The sequence below is a fragment of the Myotis lucifugus genome, unplaced genomic scaffold (genome assembly GCF_000147115.1).
Source record: "Myotis lucifugus unplaced genomic scaffold, Myoluc2.0 scaffold_100, whole genome shotgun sequence".
NCBI lineage: Eukaryota > Metazoa > Chordata > Mammalia > Chiroptera > Vespertilionidae > Myotis > Myotis lucifugus.
The window spans coordinates 1,138,692-1,153,084 of record NW_005871148.1 but is presented as its reverse complement, the minus strand read 5'-3'; the positions used below and the strand labels follow the sequence as shown (position 1 = coordinate 1,153,084).

Below are 14,393 nucleotides of genomic sequence, written 5' to 3'. Positions count from 1 at the left end.
CCATCCCCTACCCCACAGACTCGGAAACTGTCTCGAGCAGAGCGGCAGCGATTCTCCGAGGAGGTGGAGATGCTCAAGGGGCTACAGCACCCCAACATCGTCCGCTTCTATGACTCATGGAAGTCAGTGCTGAGGGGCCAGGTTTGCATCGTGCTGGTCACTGAACTCATGACATCCGGCACGCTCAAGACGTGAGCTCTGTGGCCTGGTGGTAGTGGTTGGTGGGAGGGCTGGTGGCGGGCGGTCCCATTGCTTCTGGAACTTCTCCCAGGCTCCTCAAACTCTACATCCAGTCCAGCACCAGGCTCACTATCTCTCACCCACCCCTCCTTTGTTTCTGCCGTGGTGAATGGCAAGGTCCACTCAGCACTACGGCCAAAGCGTGGGTGCCTCCACAGATGCCTCTGCTCTGACCACCCTGTGCATCCCCTTCCCCCATCAGTCTGTCTTCAAGGTTTTCCTCCTATCTCCCCACTTGGCTTTCACTGCCCCATCTACACTCCCACCTCACAGCCACTGACCTCACTGGTCTGGAGACCTGCAGTCCCCTCAGAGGGCCTTCCCCCACTCTGCCCCTCTCCTGTCCACTCAGCCGCTCTCTTCCCCAAGCTATCCTATCTTCCTGCAGTCTGGGGTTCTCTCCCCATTGCAAATCTGACCTTATCACTCCCATTCTTAAAAACCCGTCAAGGTCTCCCACAGCCCTCAGGATAGAGTCCACAATTCATAACCTGCTCACAGTCCTTAGGATCCAGCCCCATCTTCAGCCTAAATTCCAGACACACCAAATTCCCGGCACCTCCTCCCACCCTGCTCTGTGGCTTGCTGTCTCCGTGCCTTTGAGCACAGTGTCCCCTCTGCCTGGAAAGTCTCCATCCCTCCCCTTTTCACCCTTGAACTCCTACTCATCCTTCAGATGCAACACAGTTATTTCCTTCTATGGAGCCCTCCCCCTGCAGCAGCAGTTAGTCATCATCCCTTCCTGTGCTTCCACAGCACCTTGGCCTCAGCCCTATAACCTCATGTCTACTTACCACACCTCCCGGCTCAGTTTCTCCCTGGCTCCCCGTGCAGACCTGGGCTAGGAGAATGCTGGCAGAAGATGCATAGACAGTGGCGCGGGTAGGGCTGGGAGAGCTTCCCAGTGAGGGCTCCCTCCCCCACCACAACCCTGGCCGTGCGCCCTGCGCAGATACCTGAGGCGGTTCCGTGAGATGAAGCCCCGAGTCACTTCAGCGCTGGAGCCGCCAAATCCTGCGGGGGCTTCACTCCTACACTCCCGGGTACCCCCTATCCTGCACCGAGATCTCAAGTGTGACAACGTCTTTATCACTGGCCCTACGGGCTCCGTCAAGATCGGGGACCTGGGCCTGGCCACACTCAAGCGTGCCTCTTTTGCCAAGAGTGTCATTGGTGAGTCCCTCCAGGAGTCCTTGTCATCCTTCCCTGCCCCACGTCAGAAGAGAGCCTGGGGTCTCTCTTTCCCCCAGCTGGGTCCTTCAAGCTTCACAGAGTAAGAAAACCCTGGGGGAAACGGAGAGACCTGTGGCATCCCCTCTCCAGCAGCCCGGCGGCGGTGGGGAAGGGTTGCAGCTTGTGCTCCAGAACTGGAGAGCTGCCTGGCCTGTGCACATCCAAGGGGAGCGACAAAGCCAGAAAGGAGGCTCTGCAGCCTGATGCCTGCTGTGAATCCCACAGGGACCCCGGAGTTCATGGCCCCGGAGATGTACGAGGAAAAGTACGATGAGGCCGTGGACGTGTACGCGTTTGGCATGTGCATGCTGGAGATGGCTACCTCTGAGTACCCCTACTCCGAGTGCCAGAATGCCGCGCAAATCTACCGCAAGGTCACCTCGGTGAGAGAAGGGGTGAGGGGAATTCCAGGGCCCCTCCCATTTTCCTGTCTCAACCAGCCCCTGGCCAGTGCCCTTTCCCTTAATGAAAACAGGCTGGACACAAAGATGCCCTGGTTTACACTGAAGGACAGTGGATGCACACGCCCCCCCCCCCTTCAGTACAAGCTATTTAGAATAACCATGTGTGTGTAGCACTCCCCAGAGTTTACAAAGGATTCCATTTCCAATCTCTCATCGGATCCTCCCAGCTGCAGGGCTAATATTCTGCCCGCTCTTTTACAAATGAAAAGCCGGCTGAGGTAGACTTGTTTAAGGTCACATTATCGATACATGGGGGGATTGGGATTCGAAATCAAATCTCCCTGCAGCAGTCGCTGTGCTTTTGCGACTGCAAGTTGCTCTCTTGGGCATGTGTGGGTGGAGTGTGTGGAGGGGGCGCGTGTCAAACCGAGAACTGGGGCGTAGAGAGCCTGAGACTAATGTAACCCCTTCTTCAGGGCACAAAGCCGAACAGCTTCTACAAGGTGAAGATGCTTCTACAAGGTGAAGATGCCCGAGGTGAAGGAGATCATTGAAGGCTGCATCCGCACAGATAAGAATGAGAGGTGGGGTGGGGTGCGGTGGGAGGTGGGGTCGGGGTCGGGGTGGGGGTGGGGGTGGGGGTGGGGGCCTGGCTCACTGCTGCTGCGCCCTCTCAGGTTCACCATCCAGGACCTACTGGCTCACGCCTTCTTTCGCGAGGAGCGTGGTGTGCACGTGGAGCTGGCAGAGGAGGATGACGGTGAGAAGCCTGACCTCAAGCTCTGGCTGCGCATGGAGGATGCGCGGCGTGGAGGGCGCCCACGGGACAATCAGGCCATCGAGTTCCTGTTCCAGCTGGGTCGGGACGCTGCTGAGGAGGTGGCGCAGGAGATGGTGAGTGGAGGACAGACTGCCTTGCAGTGGGGATGCGTGGGAAGCCGGGGTGGTGGGAAAGGGCCCAACCACTCTTCTAGGCATCTCCTGCCAGTGTCTTCCTGCCCTGTCCTTCCACACACACACACTCCTGTGTTGAAGATTTTATCTTCCAGATCAGACCGAGTCCTCCAACCTCCCTACTTTACTTCAACTTTCCTGCTGATTCAGTGTTTCTGGAATGCTTTTCTGCCCAATTTATCGATCTATTTATTTTTTCCTATCCCCCCCTTCATATTTCCCCCATCTCTTGTTTTTAGGTTTCTTTATTTCTCTTTCTTCCTCCATGCTCAGAACTGTCAATTTCAGGAAGCCTATCCCTCTAGATTCAAAATTAAGTGCTGCTTTTCACGTCCGCAGGTCCTCAGTTACAGGACCCACGATCACAGGTCTTGTTTTCCACCAGGGTACATTTCTCTCTTTTCCTCTACTAGACTGTAAGCTCCTTGAGGGCAGGGACTGTGTTGTATTGGTTTTTCTGTCCCTGACAGTGCTTGACACATGGTAGGCATTCATTAATAGCCCACATGTGTACACAGCTTGGAGCACTTTCACATGCATTTGATCATTGTTACAACCCTGACATGGAGTGATTTTATCCTGATTTATTGATGAGGAAATGAAAGCTCGGAGAGGTTGAGTAACTTGTTCAAGGTGCCAAGTAAGTGGCAAAGCTGGATCTAAACTCAGGTTGTTCAGCCTTTCAGTCAGACCCTGCCCGACCTCCTTTATGTGCCCAGCAAAGCTTGTTGAAATGAAAAAGAGATGGTGAACAGAAACTGGGAGACCAGGAGAGGTATACATGGGAGGTAGAAGATGTGGGGGAAGGAGATTGGGGGGCTGGTTTAGGAAGGCCTCAGGGGGACAGGGGAGAATATAAGATTCTCAATAGAAAAATGGAAGTTGAAAGGATGGGGCTCATCCATGTGGGTCTGGGTCAGGAACCCGAGAAAGTGTTTGAAATGTGGCATAAGAACAGGTCTTCATAGCACTGACCTGAGCTCAAATCCTGACCCATTACTTATAGGAGTTCTTGACCTTGACACTACGGACATCTTGTTTTGGGGACTGTCTCGTGCATTGTAGGATGTTGAGAAGAATCCCTGGTTCTACTTACTAGATGCCAGTAGCACCTTCCCCCTACCCCCTAGTTATGAAAACTATAAAGTCTTCAAATATTTTTTAAAAATATTTTTATTGATTTCAGAGAGGAAGGGAGTGTGAGAGAGAGAGAAACATCAATGATGAGAGAGAATCATTGATCATCTGCCTCCTGCATGCCCCTGACTGGGCATGTGCCCTGAATGGGAATCGAACCGTGAATGATTTTAGGTTGATGATGCTCAGCCACTGAGCCAGCCGGCCTGGCAAGTCTCCAAATAGTGCCAGTAACTCCCCCCCAACAAGAGCAACTGACTGACTGTATGACCATGAACTGGTCACTTGTTTCTAAAAATGGGGTTGATAAGACCTATCTCAGGAGGTTATTAGGAGGATTTAACCTTGATAATATAAGGAGCTGCCAGTTAATAGATGTAGTCAGTAATCAGTGAATGTTGGTTCCCTTATTCCCATATCCTGGAGGCCACAAGAAAGTGTTCTGATGGATCTTTGAGGGGGGTCCCAAACTGTGTTCCTCACCCTTCCTATTCCAGGTGGCCCTGGGCTTAGTCTGTGAAGCTGATTACCAGCCAGTGGCCCGTGCAGTACGTGAACGGGTGGCTGCTATCCAGCGAAAGCGTGAGAAGCTGCGCAAAGCTAGGGAGCTGGAGGCCCTCACCCCTGAGCCAGAACCCCCGCCAGCAACCATCCCCATGACTCCTGGTCTCCCCAGTTCCTTCCCCGCTGAGCCTGAGGAGCCAGAGGCGGACCAACACCAGCCATTCCTCTTCCGCCATGCCAGCTACTCATCTACCACCTGTAAGTCACCTCTGATCTTAGGACCTAGGTCCCAGACCCTTGGCCTCTGCCTCCCACCCAGAAGTTCAACCCAGCAGCACTGTCACTTACCCTGCCTTCCACATCTAGACCTGGAGCTCCTTCTGGACAACTCCAGGCCCCTCCTTGTCAGGCAAGCCCCCTCCTCTGCCACCACTCTCCTTTATTTCCCCTTTTTTGATCCCCTCCCCCACCAGCTGATTGCGAGACTGATGGCTACCTCAGCTCCTCCGGCTTCCTGGATGCCTCAGACCCTGCCCTTCAGCCCCCTATGGGGGTGCCATCCAGCCCCGCTGAGTCCCATCTCTGCCTGCCCTCGGTGAGAGGGGGTCACTTGGGGGGCTCCCAACCATTCCAAGCCTATGACCTATTTCCCTCCTTGTGAAATCCAACCCTATAACCTCGCCCCATGGCCCTGGAAATATTACTTTTGTCCTCATCATCCTTAATTTCGTCTCCCTAGAACCTCATCCTTGAAACCATCTCCCTGGATCCCAACAGTGATCTTTCTCTGATCTCAATAACCCATATCCTATTTCAGACTTTTGCCCTATCTATTCCCCGTTCTGGCCCTGGCAGTGACTTTTCCCCTGGAGACAGGTAAGTTTTGGTATGAGTTGGGGTGCTAGGGTGAGACATATGAAGCTCTGGGGTCCCAGCGTCCACTCTGACACGCCTTCTGTCTCCTTCCCTTTGTAGCTATGCCTCAGATGCAGCATCAGGCCTTAGCGACATGGGTGAAGGGATGGGACGGATGAGGAGACCCCTAGGGAGAAATCTCCGGCGAAGACCCCGATCCCGGCTTCGGGTCACTAGTGTAAGGAAGGCGTAGGAGATGGGGAACAACCTTCAGGGCCAGGAGGGAACTTTCAGGAAGATGGGGGAGGTTAGCCAGAAAAGGGGAGTAGCAGTATGTGACTGGTACCCAACTGGCAGCCAGTTTTTAATACCAGATTTTGGGAGCAGGGTCTGCTTCTCTTCAATTCCAATCCTGCCGCATCACTTGGTTGGAGTGGGATGGGCATCTGTGATACGGACAGAGGGCTTGACCTCCTCCCTTCTGCTGAATTTAAATCTGAAGGTCTCAGACCAGAATGACAGAGTGGTTGAGTGCCAGCTACAGACACACAACAGCAAGATGGTGACCTTCCGATTTGATCTGGATGGGGACAGCCCAGAAGAGATTGCAGCTGCCATGGTGAGGGGGAGCAAGATGAGGACTGAGCTTTGGGTTTGGGACAACAGTCTTCCTTCTGATCTTCCCTGGTGCTGAACTCCCCCTCCTTCCCCTCCAACAGCAAAAGTGTTTTTAAAGCACTTGATGGCACTCAGCATAGTGTCACTGAAGACATCTTGTTTTGGGAGAGATTTGTTTATCTAGTGAGGTTTGGATCCTCAGCTGGAGCAATTTGAGACTCACATAGAGTATACCTAAGAGCTACAGCGAAGTACATGCCAGACATGTGATACTGTGGCTGTAAGTAAAGGATGGGCTGTGGGCAGGAAGGGGAAGAAGTAGGACTTATGCAAGCTCTGACAGATGCGTAAGAATAGCAGTGAAGGGTGGAAAAGGCATGTCTAGTTGGGGTACAGCATAAGCAAAGGCATAGAAATAGATAGTGACTTAGAATACGGCATTGGGAGGGCTTCTTGAGGAGACACTAGAATTAAGGGTTCCAGTAGCCCTTCTGAAAGTGAGATTGGGCATGTAGAGTGGGCCTGGATTATAGGTGGTTCTGAGAGTTAGACAGAGTGTAACATGGTGAGACTAGGTTTTAAGAAGACCCATCTGCCATGGGACATGGGAGCAGGTTGGGGGTAGGGAATCCACTTGGCAGATGGATACAAGGAGCCAGGTGTGGACTGGAAAGAATAGATTATATGGGAGGGAGGAGGGGTTTCAGGAAAATGACTCTGTAATACAGTAATTTATTGACATAGTACAATACACATAGTAGATGCTGAATAAATATTTGCTGAGTTGATATGGGAGAAGGGATATCAAGGGTGACTTGTAGCTTGGAGGGACTATTGGAAGTAGACCATCAAAGGAGAGGGAAAGTTGGAAATGAAAGTGGGCTTTTTTAGGGGTCATGATGAATTGAATAACAGGCAACATAAGATTCTCCATAGAAGCAGGATATGGGTCAGGCAGGGCTAGAGAGAGAGAGGTGGATTCAGGAGTCGTCAGTATAGAACTGAGTGAATGGAGATGGGCCTGAAAAACCAGAGGCATAGAAGATCTGAAAGTGTGTCTCCATGGATACCCCCAGTTCTAGAATGGGAGAGAGGATAGGTCATCAAAAGACACCGTGATAGAACCTGAAAAGTAGGAGGAGCCCAGAAAGATTAGTAAAAACTGAGCGAGGAGTTTCAAGGAGGTGGCATAGGGTGAAGTCTAAGGCAAGATCACACTGGCATTTGTCAGGAGAAGGTCTTTGTGGGAAACCAGTTTCGGTGGAGTAAGGGTGGTTGGTGGCTGTCAGCCTCTGGGGTGAAAGAGGAAAGGAAATGGGAGAAACGTCAGGCTTCCGGCACTCTCTCCTAAAAAGCTTATCCTCTATCATGTCATTCACTTTGTGTCCAGGACAAAGACAAAATATCACTTGACATGCAAGCTTACCACCTCCCATCAAGCTACTTGACCCTTCCAGGATCTTTCCTCCAGTCACCCTGGTTTCTAAATAATCCTCTGAAGACGCTGGCTGCTTTCCTGCTTTTGCCTCCATCTGCTCAGGGGTCTCTCATCTCTTGCCTGAGAAACTTCTCTACTGGGCTTTCAAGCCCACTCAGATCCACACTGCCACAGAGACCCCACCCCCTGCACCCAGCACCCATTGCTCTCTCTTCTCTCCTTACCAGGCCACCCTCTACTTCTCTGCAGCAGAATTCTCTTGAGATTAAATCCGATATTCTGGAACATGGTCTTTAAAATTCACAGCACTTTCAGCTGTGCTTACGTCTCCACTATTTTGTGAACGTGCCATGCCGCTTCCTGCCTCAGAGCTATTACTCATGCTGTTCTCTCTGCCTACACTGCCCCTCTCTTCCTGATGAGCAGCGTGGAACAGAGGAAAGGGTGGGATTTCACACAGGACCCGAGTTCAAGTTTCACTGTAATTTACTAAAAACTTGGGCAAGTTTCATAACCTTTCTGAATTTCAGTTGCTCATCAATAAAATGTAGGTGATAACACCTATTTTGCAAAAATGTTCTATGAAATGTGATATAATACATATGAGAAGGGAAATGCTATAATAAGATATAATATAGGAGAAGTATCTACACATGGTAGGTCTTCAGTAAAGGGCTTTTTTAATTCATCCTTCAAGGTTCAGCTCTGTGACGGCATCCCAACTCCCCCAGCTCCTCTTGGGGTAGAGTGACCTGCTCTCTCTCTTTGGAGTAGCATTTTTAAAAATTGTGGCTAAAAAACACATAACATAAAGTTTGTCCTTTTAACCCTTTTTAAGTATACAGTTCATGAGTGTTAGGTGCATTCACATTGTTTTGAAACAGATCTCCAGAACTGTTTCATCTTGAAAATCTGAAACTCTGTACCCATTAAACAACAACTCTCCCTTTCCCCACCTGGAATAGCATTTTTATCTATCCCTCGATCATATATGCCTCACCTACCACGGGCTGACTTACAATATACTGAGTTCTGTATATGTGTCTCTCCCATTAGATTTTGGCCTTCTTCAGGACCAGGACCTTGTTTTATGCTTCTCTGTATTCCTCACAGTACCTAGCACAATGCCTGACACATAGTATGTGCTCACTAAGCGTTTTTGGAATGGAATGATATATTTACCATTTATTGCCTTATTTTTACTTGTGTGCCCGTGCACATGTGTGCGCACGCATGTGTGGGATACTTTATAAGTCCTATGAGAGTAGGAGTTGTGTCCAAAAGCATGTGAGGCAACAGTGGAAAGAACTCAGGTTTTGGGTTTGGACAGATCTGGTGCAAATCCAGTGAATTTGGGCAGACTGAACTTAATCTCTTTGAGCATTGGTTATCTTAACTCTATAATGGGGGTGTTAATAAAGATCCCAGAAAGCTGTTGTTGGTGTTACATGTGATAAGATATATAAAGTCTCTGGTATATACATGCACCCTATGAATGTTAGCTATTTTCCTCTATACCTTAAGCGGTTCTCAACCTGTGGGTCGCGACCCCTGAAAATACATCCTGCATATCAGATATTTACATTACGATTCATAACAGTAGCAAAATTACAGTTACAAAGTAGCAACGAAAATAATTTTATGGTTGGGGGTCACCACAACATGAGGAACTGTATTAAAGGGTCGCGGCATTAGGAAGGTTGAGAACCACTGGGAGGATAGTAGCTAACATCACACAGTGCTTGACACACAGTAGATATTTATTAAATACTTGTTTTAGGTTGGTGGTTGGCAGAAGTGGTAGGGTGAAAGGCTGGCTTTTACAGATCAGGGCAGGGGGAGAGAGAGGAGTGGGCTAACTGAACCCTCCCTCCCCTTCCTGCTGACCTTTGCCAGGTATATAATGAGTTCATTCTGCCTTCGGAGCGAGCTGGATTCTTGAGCAGGATTCGGGAGATTATTCATCGAGTGGAGACCCTGTTGAAGCGAGATACTGGCCCTGTGGAGGCTGCTGAAGATCCCCTGGGCCCTCAGGTCAGACTCCTTGGACACCTCCAGGGGGAAACTGATTCTCTGCTCAAGGCTTCGTTACTCTCTGCCTCACTAGTGGCCTTGGATCTAACTCCTCTTCATCTCTGGAAACCTAAAACAGTGGCTTTTAGCCTCCGATGAAAGCTTTGTTCTAGAAAATGTGTTCAATGCATACTTTTAACTTATTATTTTGAAATAATTTCAGACTTACAGAAAGAATTTGCAAGAATTGTAAAAAGAACTAGATACTCTTAGCCTAGATTTGCTCATTGTTTTTGCCACATTAGTTCCCCCCCCCCATATGTGTGTGTATATATTTTTTTCTGAATCACTTAAGTTGTAGACATCATGCCCTTTACTTCTAAATATTTAAGCAAATACATTTCTGAATTCCTGAAACCCATCTATGGACTCCTAGAGGTCCATGAGTCCTGGCCTAAGAACCCCCGTCTGCAACCAAGACTAGGCTCTTCCCCACTGTGACTGTGGGCCCCCTTCTCTCCCTCAGGAGGAGCCTGCACCATTGCCTGTTCTCCCAGGTCCCCTCCCCAACCCATCCAGTGGTATGTACCGAGTTCTCCCTACTCTCCCCAAACCTTGGGTTGCTCCTGGGAAAGGCGCAGGGAATGGAGGATTGGAATCTCAACAGACTCTCCTCCCTAGCAGAGTTCCAGAGTGGTACCTCCCTGGAGCATAGCAGCTGGGCAGCCTTCTCCACTTCCCCATCTTCTTCTGGAACCCCCTTGTCTCCTGGAAACCCATTTTCTCCTGGAACCCCTGTTTTCCCAAGTCCCATCTTCCCCATCACTTCTCCCCCATATCATCCCAGCCCCTCCCCATTTTCTCAAATTTCTCCCCAGGTTTCAAATCTCTCTCCACACCCCCCCAGCTCTCCACTTCCATTCTCCCCCAGTGCATCCCAGTTTCCAATCCCAGCCTCTCAGTTTCCACAGAGTCCTCTCCTCCCCAGTTCTCCACCTGCCTTCTCTCCCAGTTGTTCCCAGGCCACTCTTGTGCCTCATTCCTTTCCTCCATGCTCCTCCTCCTCCTCCCCTCTCCCCTCCACAACAGCCCCTCTTCTCTCTCTGGCTAGTGCCTTCTCACTGGCTGTGATGACTGTGGCCCAGTCCCTACTGTCCCCCTCGCCAGGGCTCCTTTCCCAGTCTCCTCCAGGTCCTCCTGGTCCCTTATCAAGCCTACCCTCTCCCCCTCCCCTTGATCCCTGTGGCCAGGAGAGGCCTTCACCTTTGACAGCTGAGTTGGAGAGTGAGGTGAGTAGGAAACCAGGAGGGATGTTTAAGGGGGCTCAATTCTGGAGAATTTCTCTCCTCATGGACCACACTTTGTAGGCCTCCCCAAATCCTGCTCGGCCACTCCTGGGTGAAGCCAGACTGGCACCCATCTCTGAAGGTGAGGCCTCTGACCATTGATCTTCCCCTGCCCATTATCCTCAGTCCGTTTTATATTCCGCCACTGATTTCTCTCCCTCCTTCCATGACTCCTTCCTGTTTCTCCACAGAGGGAAAGCCCCAGCTTGTTGGGCGTTTCCAAGTGACTTCATCCAAAGAACCAGCTGAGCCTCTTTCCCTGCAACCAACATCCCCAACTCTCTCTGATTCCCTGAAGCCTCCAACCCCTCAGCTGACCTCAGAAAGCTCAGACACAGAGGATAGTACTGGAGATGAGCCAGAGGCCAGGGAGGCTCTGGCCGAGAGTGACCGTGCAGCCGAGGGCTTGGGAGCTGGAGTGGAGGAGGAAAGGGACAGTGGGAAGGAATCCCAAGTGGGGGACAGCTCCCCACTCCTGAGCCATCCCAGCCCAGTGTGGATAAACTACTCCTATAGCAGCCTGTGTCTGAGCAGTGAGGAATCAGAGAGCAGCGGGGAGGATGAGGAATTCTGGGCTGAGCTGCAGAGTCTTCGGCAGAAGTGAGTCTGGGGAGGATGGAGGACAAGAAGTCGACTTGGGAGAGCAAAGTGTGTGGCTAGCTCCCTCATGCTCCTGGTGCATCCTCAGGCACTTGTCAGAGGTGGAGGCCCTACAGACACTACAGAAAAAGGAAATTGAGGACTTGTACAGCAGGCTTGGGAAGCAGCCGCCACCGGGTATCGTGGCCCCTGCTGCTATGCTGTCCAGCCGCCAGCGCCGCCTCTCCAAGGGTAGCTTCCCCACCTCCCGACGCAACAGCCTGCAGCGTTCCGAGCCCCCAGGCCCTGGTGAGACTGCAGTTGCCAGGTTCCATCTTCCCAGTCCTCTTCCCTAGTGATGCAGCTTTCTTTCAGGCCCTGGGGGTCTGCCCTTGGTTTGGGGGGACTAGCCCCCTTCTCCCCGTGGCCCCTTCCCTCACTTAGTGCTCTCCCTCCCCATCCTACACCCAGGCATCATACGAAGGAACTCCCTGAGTGGCAGCAGCACCGGCTCCCAGGAGCAGCGGGCAAGCATTCGCCGGGGATGTTGGCAGGATGGTGAGGGCGGGCCCAAGGGAGGGAGAGTCCAGGGAATGGTATCTGGCTGTAGCTTCATTCTCCACCCACCCTGGAGGTTTCTTCAGTGCTTTTTTCTTTTTCTTTTCCCTCCAGTGAATTCAGAATAGAAGCCATGCGTCTCCCCCACATCAGGACCCACCATGGAGCTTGTGCTCTCAGAATCTGCTAATCAGTACAACTCTGCAAGGAAGACCTCAGCACTGAGGGAGTAGAAGGACAAAAGGGCATGGAGAGTGCTGTTCCATTATGGGGAAAAGCCAAGCATGTGAGAACTATTTGCTGTGTGTAGAAAGTATAAATTCTGCAGCCTGCTACCTCCCCAGCCAAGAGCCAACCACTAAGCAATCCCACCCAAACGCAGATGCTTTCACAGGGCACACTCCCAGCTGGGCAAATGGACACCGGAATTAACAGCCAATAAAAATGCTGGAAACTCAGACTCCAAATTTGTATCTGTCAGGCCTTGAGAACTGGGGGCAAAGGCTTATGGGGTTGGGAAGGGGAGGACTTAGAAGGGAATCTCCTCTCACAATAGGAGGCAGGGCTAGAAGCTGTCCAGCCTTCTGGCTTCCTGCCAGCAGTTCATGAGGAAACTGCAAAGTCAGTGATCCTCCTCACCATCTCGATCCCACCTTAGGCCTGCACAGGCAGGCCCCAAGGGAAGTTAAAAAAAAAAAAAATGAAAGCTGTCCCTTATCCTTCATCTACCTTTCTCTCCAGGGTGGGAAAGGCAATAAAGTTGGAGGGTGTTGTAGGTGAAGGACAGAATGACCTTTCTTCCCCCAAGATGTGGTTCAGTCTCAAACAGCCCAGTGACCCACCATGAGCTCTCCCGTAAATCAGGTGGAAAGATCTCACGGAAAAAGTAATTCTAGTTAAACATTTACGGCTCCCTGGGGCAATGCCACTATGCTGCAGCTACTGCCCGTGGAGCTTTCCAGCATGAAGTGTCAGCCCCAACACACTCACCTGACTCCAAGAGATGACTCAGTTTATTATTCTCAACCTGACCCCATCTTTCCTACAGTCTCCAACACCGCACAGAGCTGCCATGCCCACTCCCATAACAGCCCACCTTTTGTCCTCCTTCCTCCCAGCCCCTGGGAAGTGAAGGGGATAAACCACAAAGTCAGAACATTTGGGAAAAGCCAAGGTTAGATAACTTGCAAAAAAAATCCAATCAAAACAAACGATAAGAAGGGCTCAGCTACCACAAACAGCAAGTGTGAGGTGGGCAATGTTCCTTTGACGATGGCCAACTGTGTAAATCCCTGGCTTCTTGGGGCTGATCATTGTCCAAGGTCAGTAAGGTGGCCAGCAATGCTGTGAGCAGGCTTCAACTTCTACAGGTCATGGGGCATCATCCATCATGGGAAGGGGCTCCAGCAGGTTAGAGACGTGCAATGCCCAACTGGATCAGGAGCCTGAAGCCCTTTCCGCAGCTCGGGCTCGAGCAGCTTTGACCTCATCCTCCAGCTCATCTAGGAACCGCTCCTGGGACACTGAGTAGAAGGTGTAACCATCTGGGGAGGCTGGTTAGGGAAACCACTTGGAACATGCTCATTCCCTTTTCCTAGACTTGCTTCCACCACTTCTTAATCGCTCATCCTCCTAATTCTGTAGCCCTCTGTTCTTCCAAGCCCTGACCCATTCTTTTTTTTTTTTTTCCAAAGAGGAAGGGAAAGGGAGAAACATCCAGAGAGAGAATCATTGATTGGCTGCTTCCTGCACGCCCCCCACTGGGGATCTAGCCCACAACCTGGGCGTGTGCCCTGACCTCCTGGTTTATAGGTCAACACTAGACCACTGAGCCATGCCGGTGGGCTGACCCGTTATTTACTTATTTTTTTTTTTTTCAGAGGGAGAGAGACAGAAACATTAATGATGAGAATCACTGATTGGTTGCCTCCTGCACGCCCCCTACTGGGACAGAGATCGCAACCCAGGCATGTGCCCTTGACTGGAATTGAACCCGGGACTCTTGTCCCCAGGCCTACGCTCTATCCACTGAGCAAAACTGGCTAGGGCGGACCTGTTATTCTTAATTAATTATATTAAAATAGAACCTTAAAGTGACAGAGTAAGGTACATTAAACGCTTGGCTCCGCGGTTAGACTTTCCCAGATCAGGCTCTTTCTACCACCCCCATACTGCCCTCGACACGTCACTGATCCCCTTGTTTTGTCCCCACATGCGGTCTCCCTGAGTCTACAGTCCAGGCGGATACAAATCGCTAACACCAGGGCCCCGATGCTCAGGCCGGTCACGATGTTCCGGGTCCGCCGCTGTGGCAGAGTCTTCTGCCACTGGGCGAGCTGCACCTGCCGCATGAACTGTAGCTGCGCAGGAGTCAGCTTCTCCCGAGTCGGGTCAATGCGCTGGGCCAGAGGGGCCTCTCCACTCTTCGCATCCAGACGGTCACCAGCTCCCGGCGCCGCCATATTGCCGCTCCGCCCTTCGCAGTCCGGGGGCGCGGAGCTTGCTGGGAATAGC

At 51.3% G+C, this 14,393-nt stretch overlaps 2 protein-coding genes across 2 annotated transcripts in view; one reads left to right on the top strand and one right to left on the bottom strand.

Annotated features, from left to right (window-relative positions):
* Positions 1–12,339, top strand: part of WNK4 (WNK lysine deficient protein kinase 4) — a 14,347-nt gene extending 2,008 nt beyond the window's left edge. Inside the window, 21 exon segments of the mRNA XM_023756887.1 lie at positions 19–191; positions 1,193–1,229; positions 1,231–1,267; positions 1,270–1,413; positions 1,699–1,856; positions 2,354–2,389; positions 2,391–2,461; positions 2,555–2,771; positions 4,466–4,730; positions 4,946–5,067; positions 5,290–5,348; positions 5,448–5,565; positions 5,830–5,946; positions 9,280–9,417; positions 9,923–9,977; positions 10,078–10,685; positions 10,764–10,824; positions 10,934–11,342; positions 11,431–11,630; positions 11,793–11,848; positions 11,994–12,339. Of these exon segments, the coding sequence (XP_023612655.1) occupies positions 19–191; positions 1,193–1,229; positions 1,231–1,267; positions 1,270–1,413; positions 1,699–1,856; positions 2,354–2,389; positions 2,391–2,461; positions 2,555–2,771; positions 4,466–4,730; positions 4,946–5,067; positions 5,290–5,348; positions 5,448–5,565; positions 5,830–5,946; positions 9,280–9,417; positions 9,923–9,977; positions 10,078–10,685; positions 10,764–10,824; positions 10,934–11,342; positions 11,431–11,630; positions 11,793–11,848; positions 11,994–11,996 (3,084 nt within the window). The 3' untranslated portion in view covers positions 11,997–12,339.
* Positions 12,340–12,869: 530 nt separating this feature from the next.
* Positions 12,870–14,378, bottom strand: LOC102442371 (cytochrome c oxidase assembly factor 3 homolog, mitochondrial). The gene is made up of 2 exons (XM_006092342.3): positions 14,128–14,378; positions 12,870–13,423 (listed from the first exon to the last, which is right to left on the bottom strand). Exons 1-2 carry the CDS (start codon positions 14,339–14,341, stop codon positions 13,317–13,319), a joined length of 321 nt encoding a protein of 106 aa, XP_006092404.1. The 5' UTR covers positions 14,342–14,378; the 3' UTR covers positions 12,870–13,316.
* Positions 14,379–14,393: the final 15 nt, after the last annotated feature.

What these genes read in the sequence shown, in the direction of transcription:
- LOC102442371 (XM_006092342.3), bottom strand. Translation starts at nt 14,341, where the DNA reads ATGGCGGCGCCGGGAGCTGGTGACCGTCTGGATGCGAAGAGTGGAGAG. An exon ending in GGCCCTGGTGTTAGCGATTT is followed by an intron (nt 13,424 to 14,127) that starts GTATCCGCCTGG and finishes CAGCCTCCCCAG; the next exon opens with ATGGTTACACCTTCTACTCA.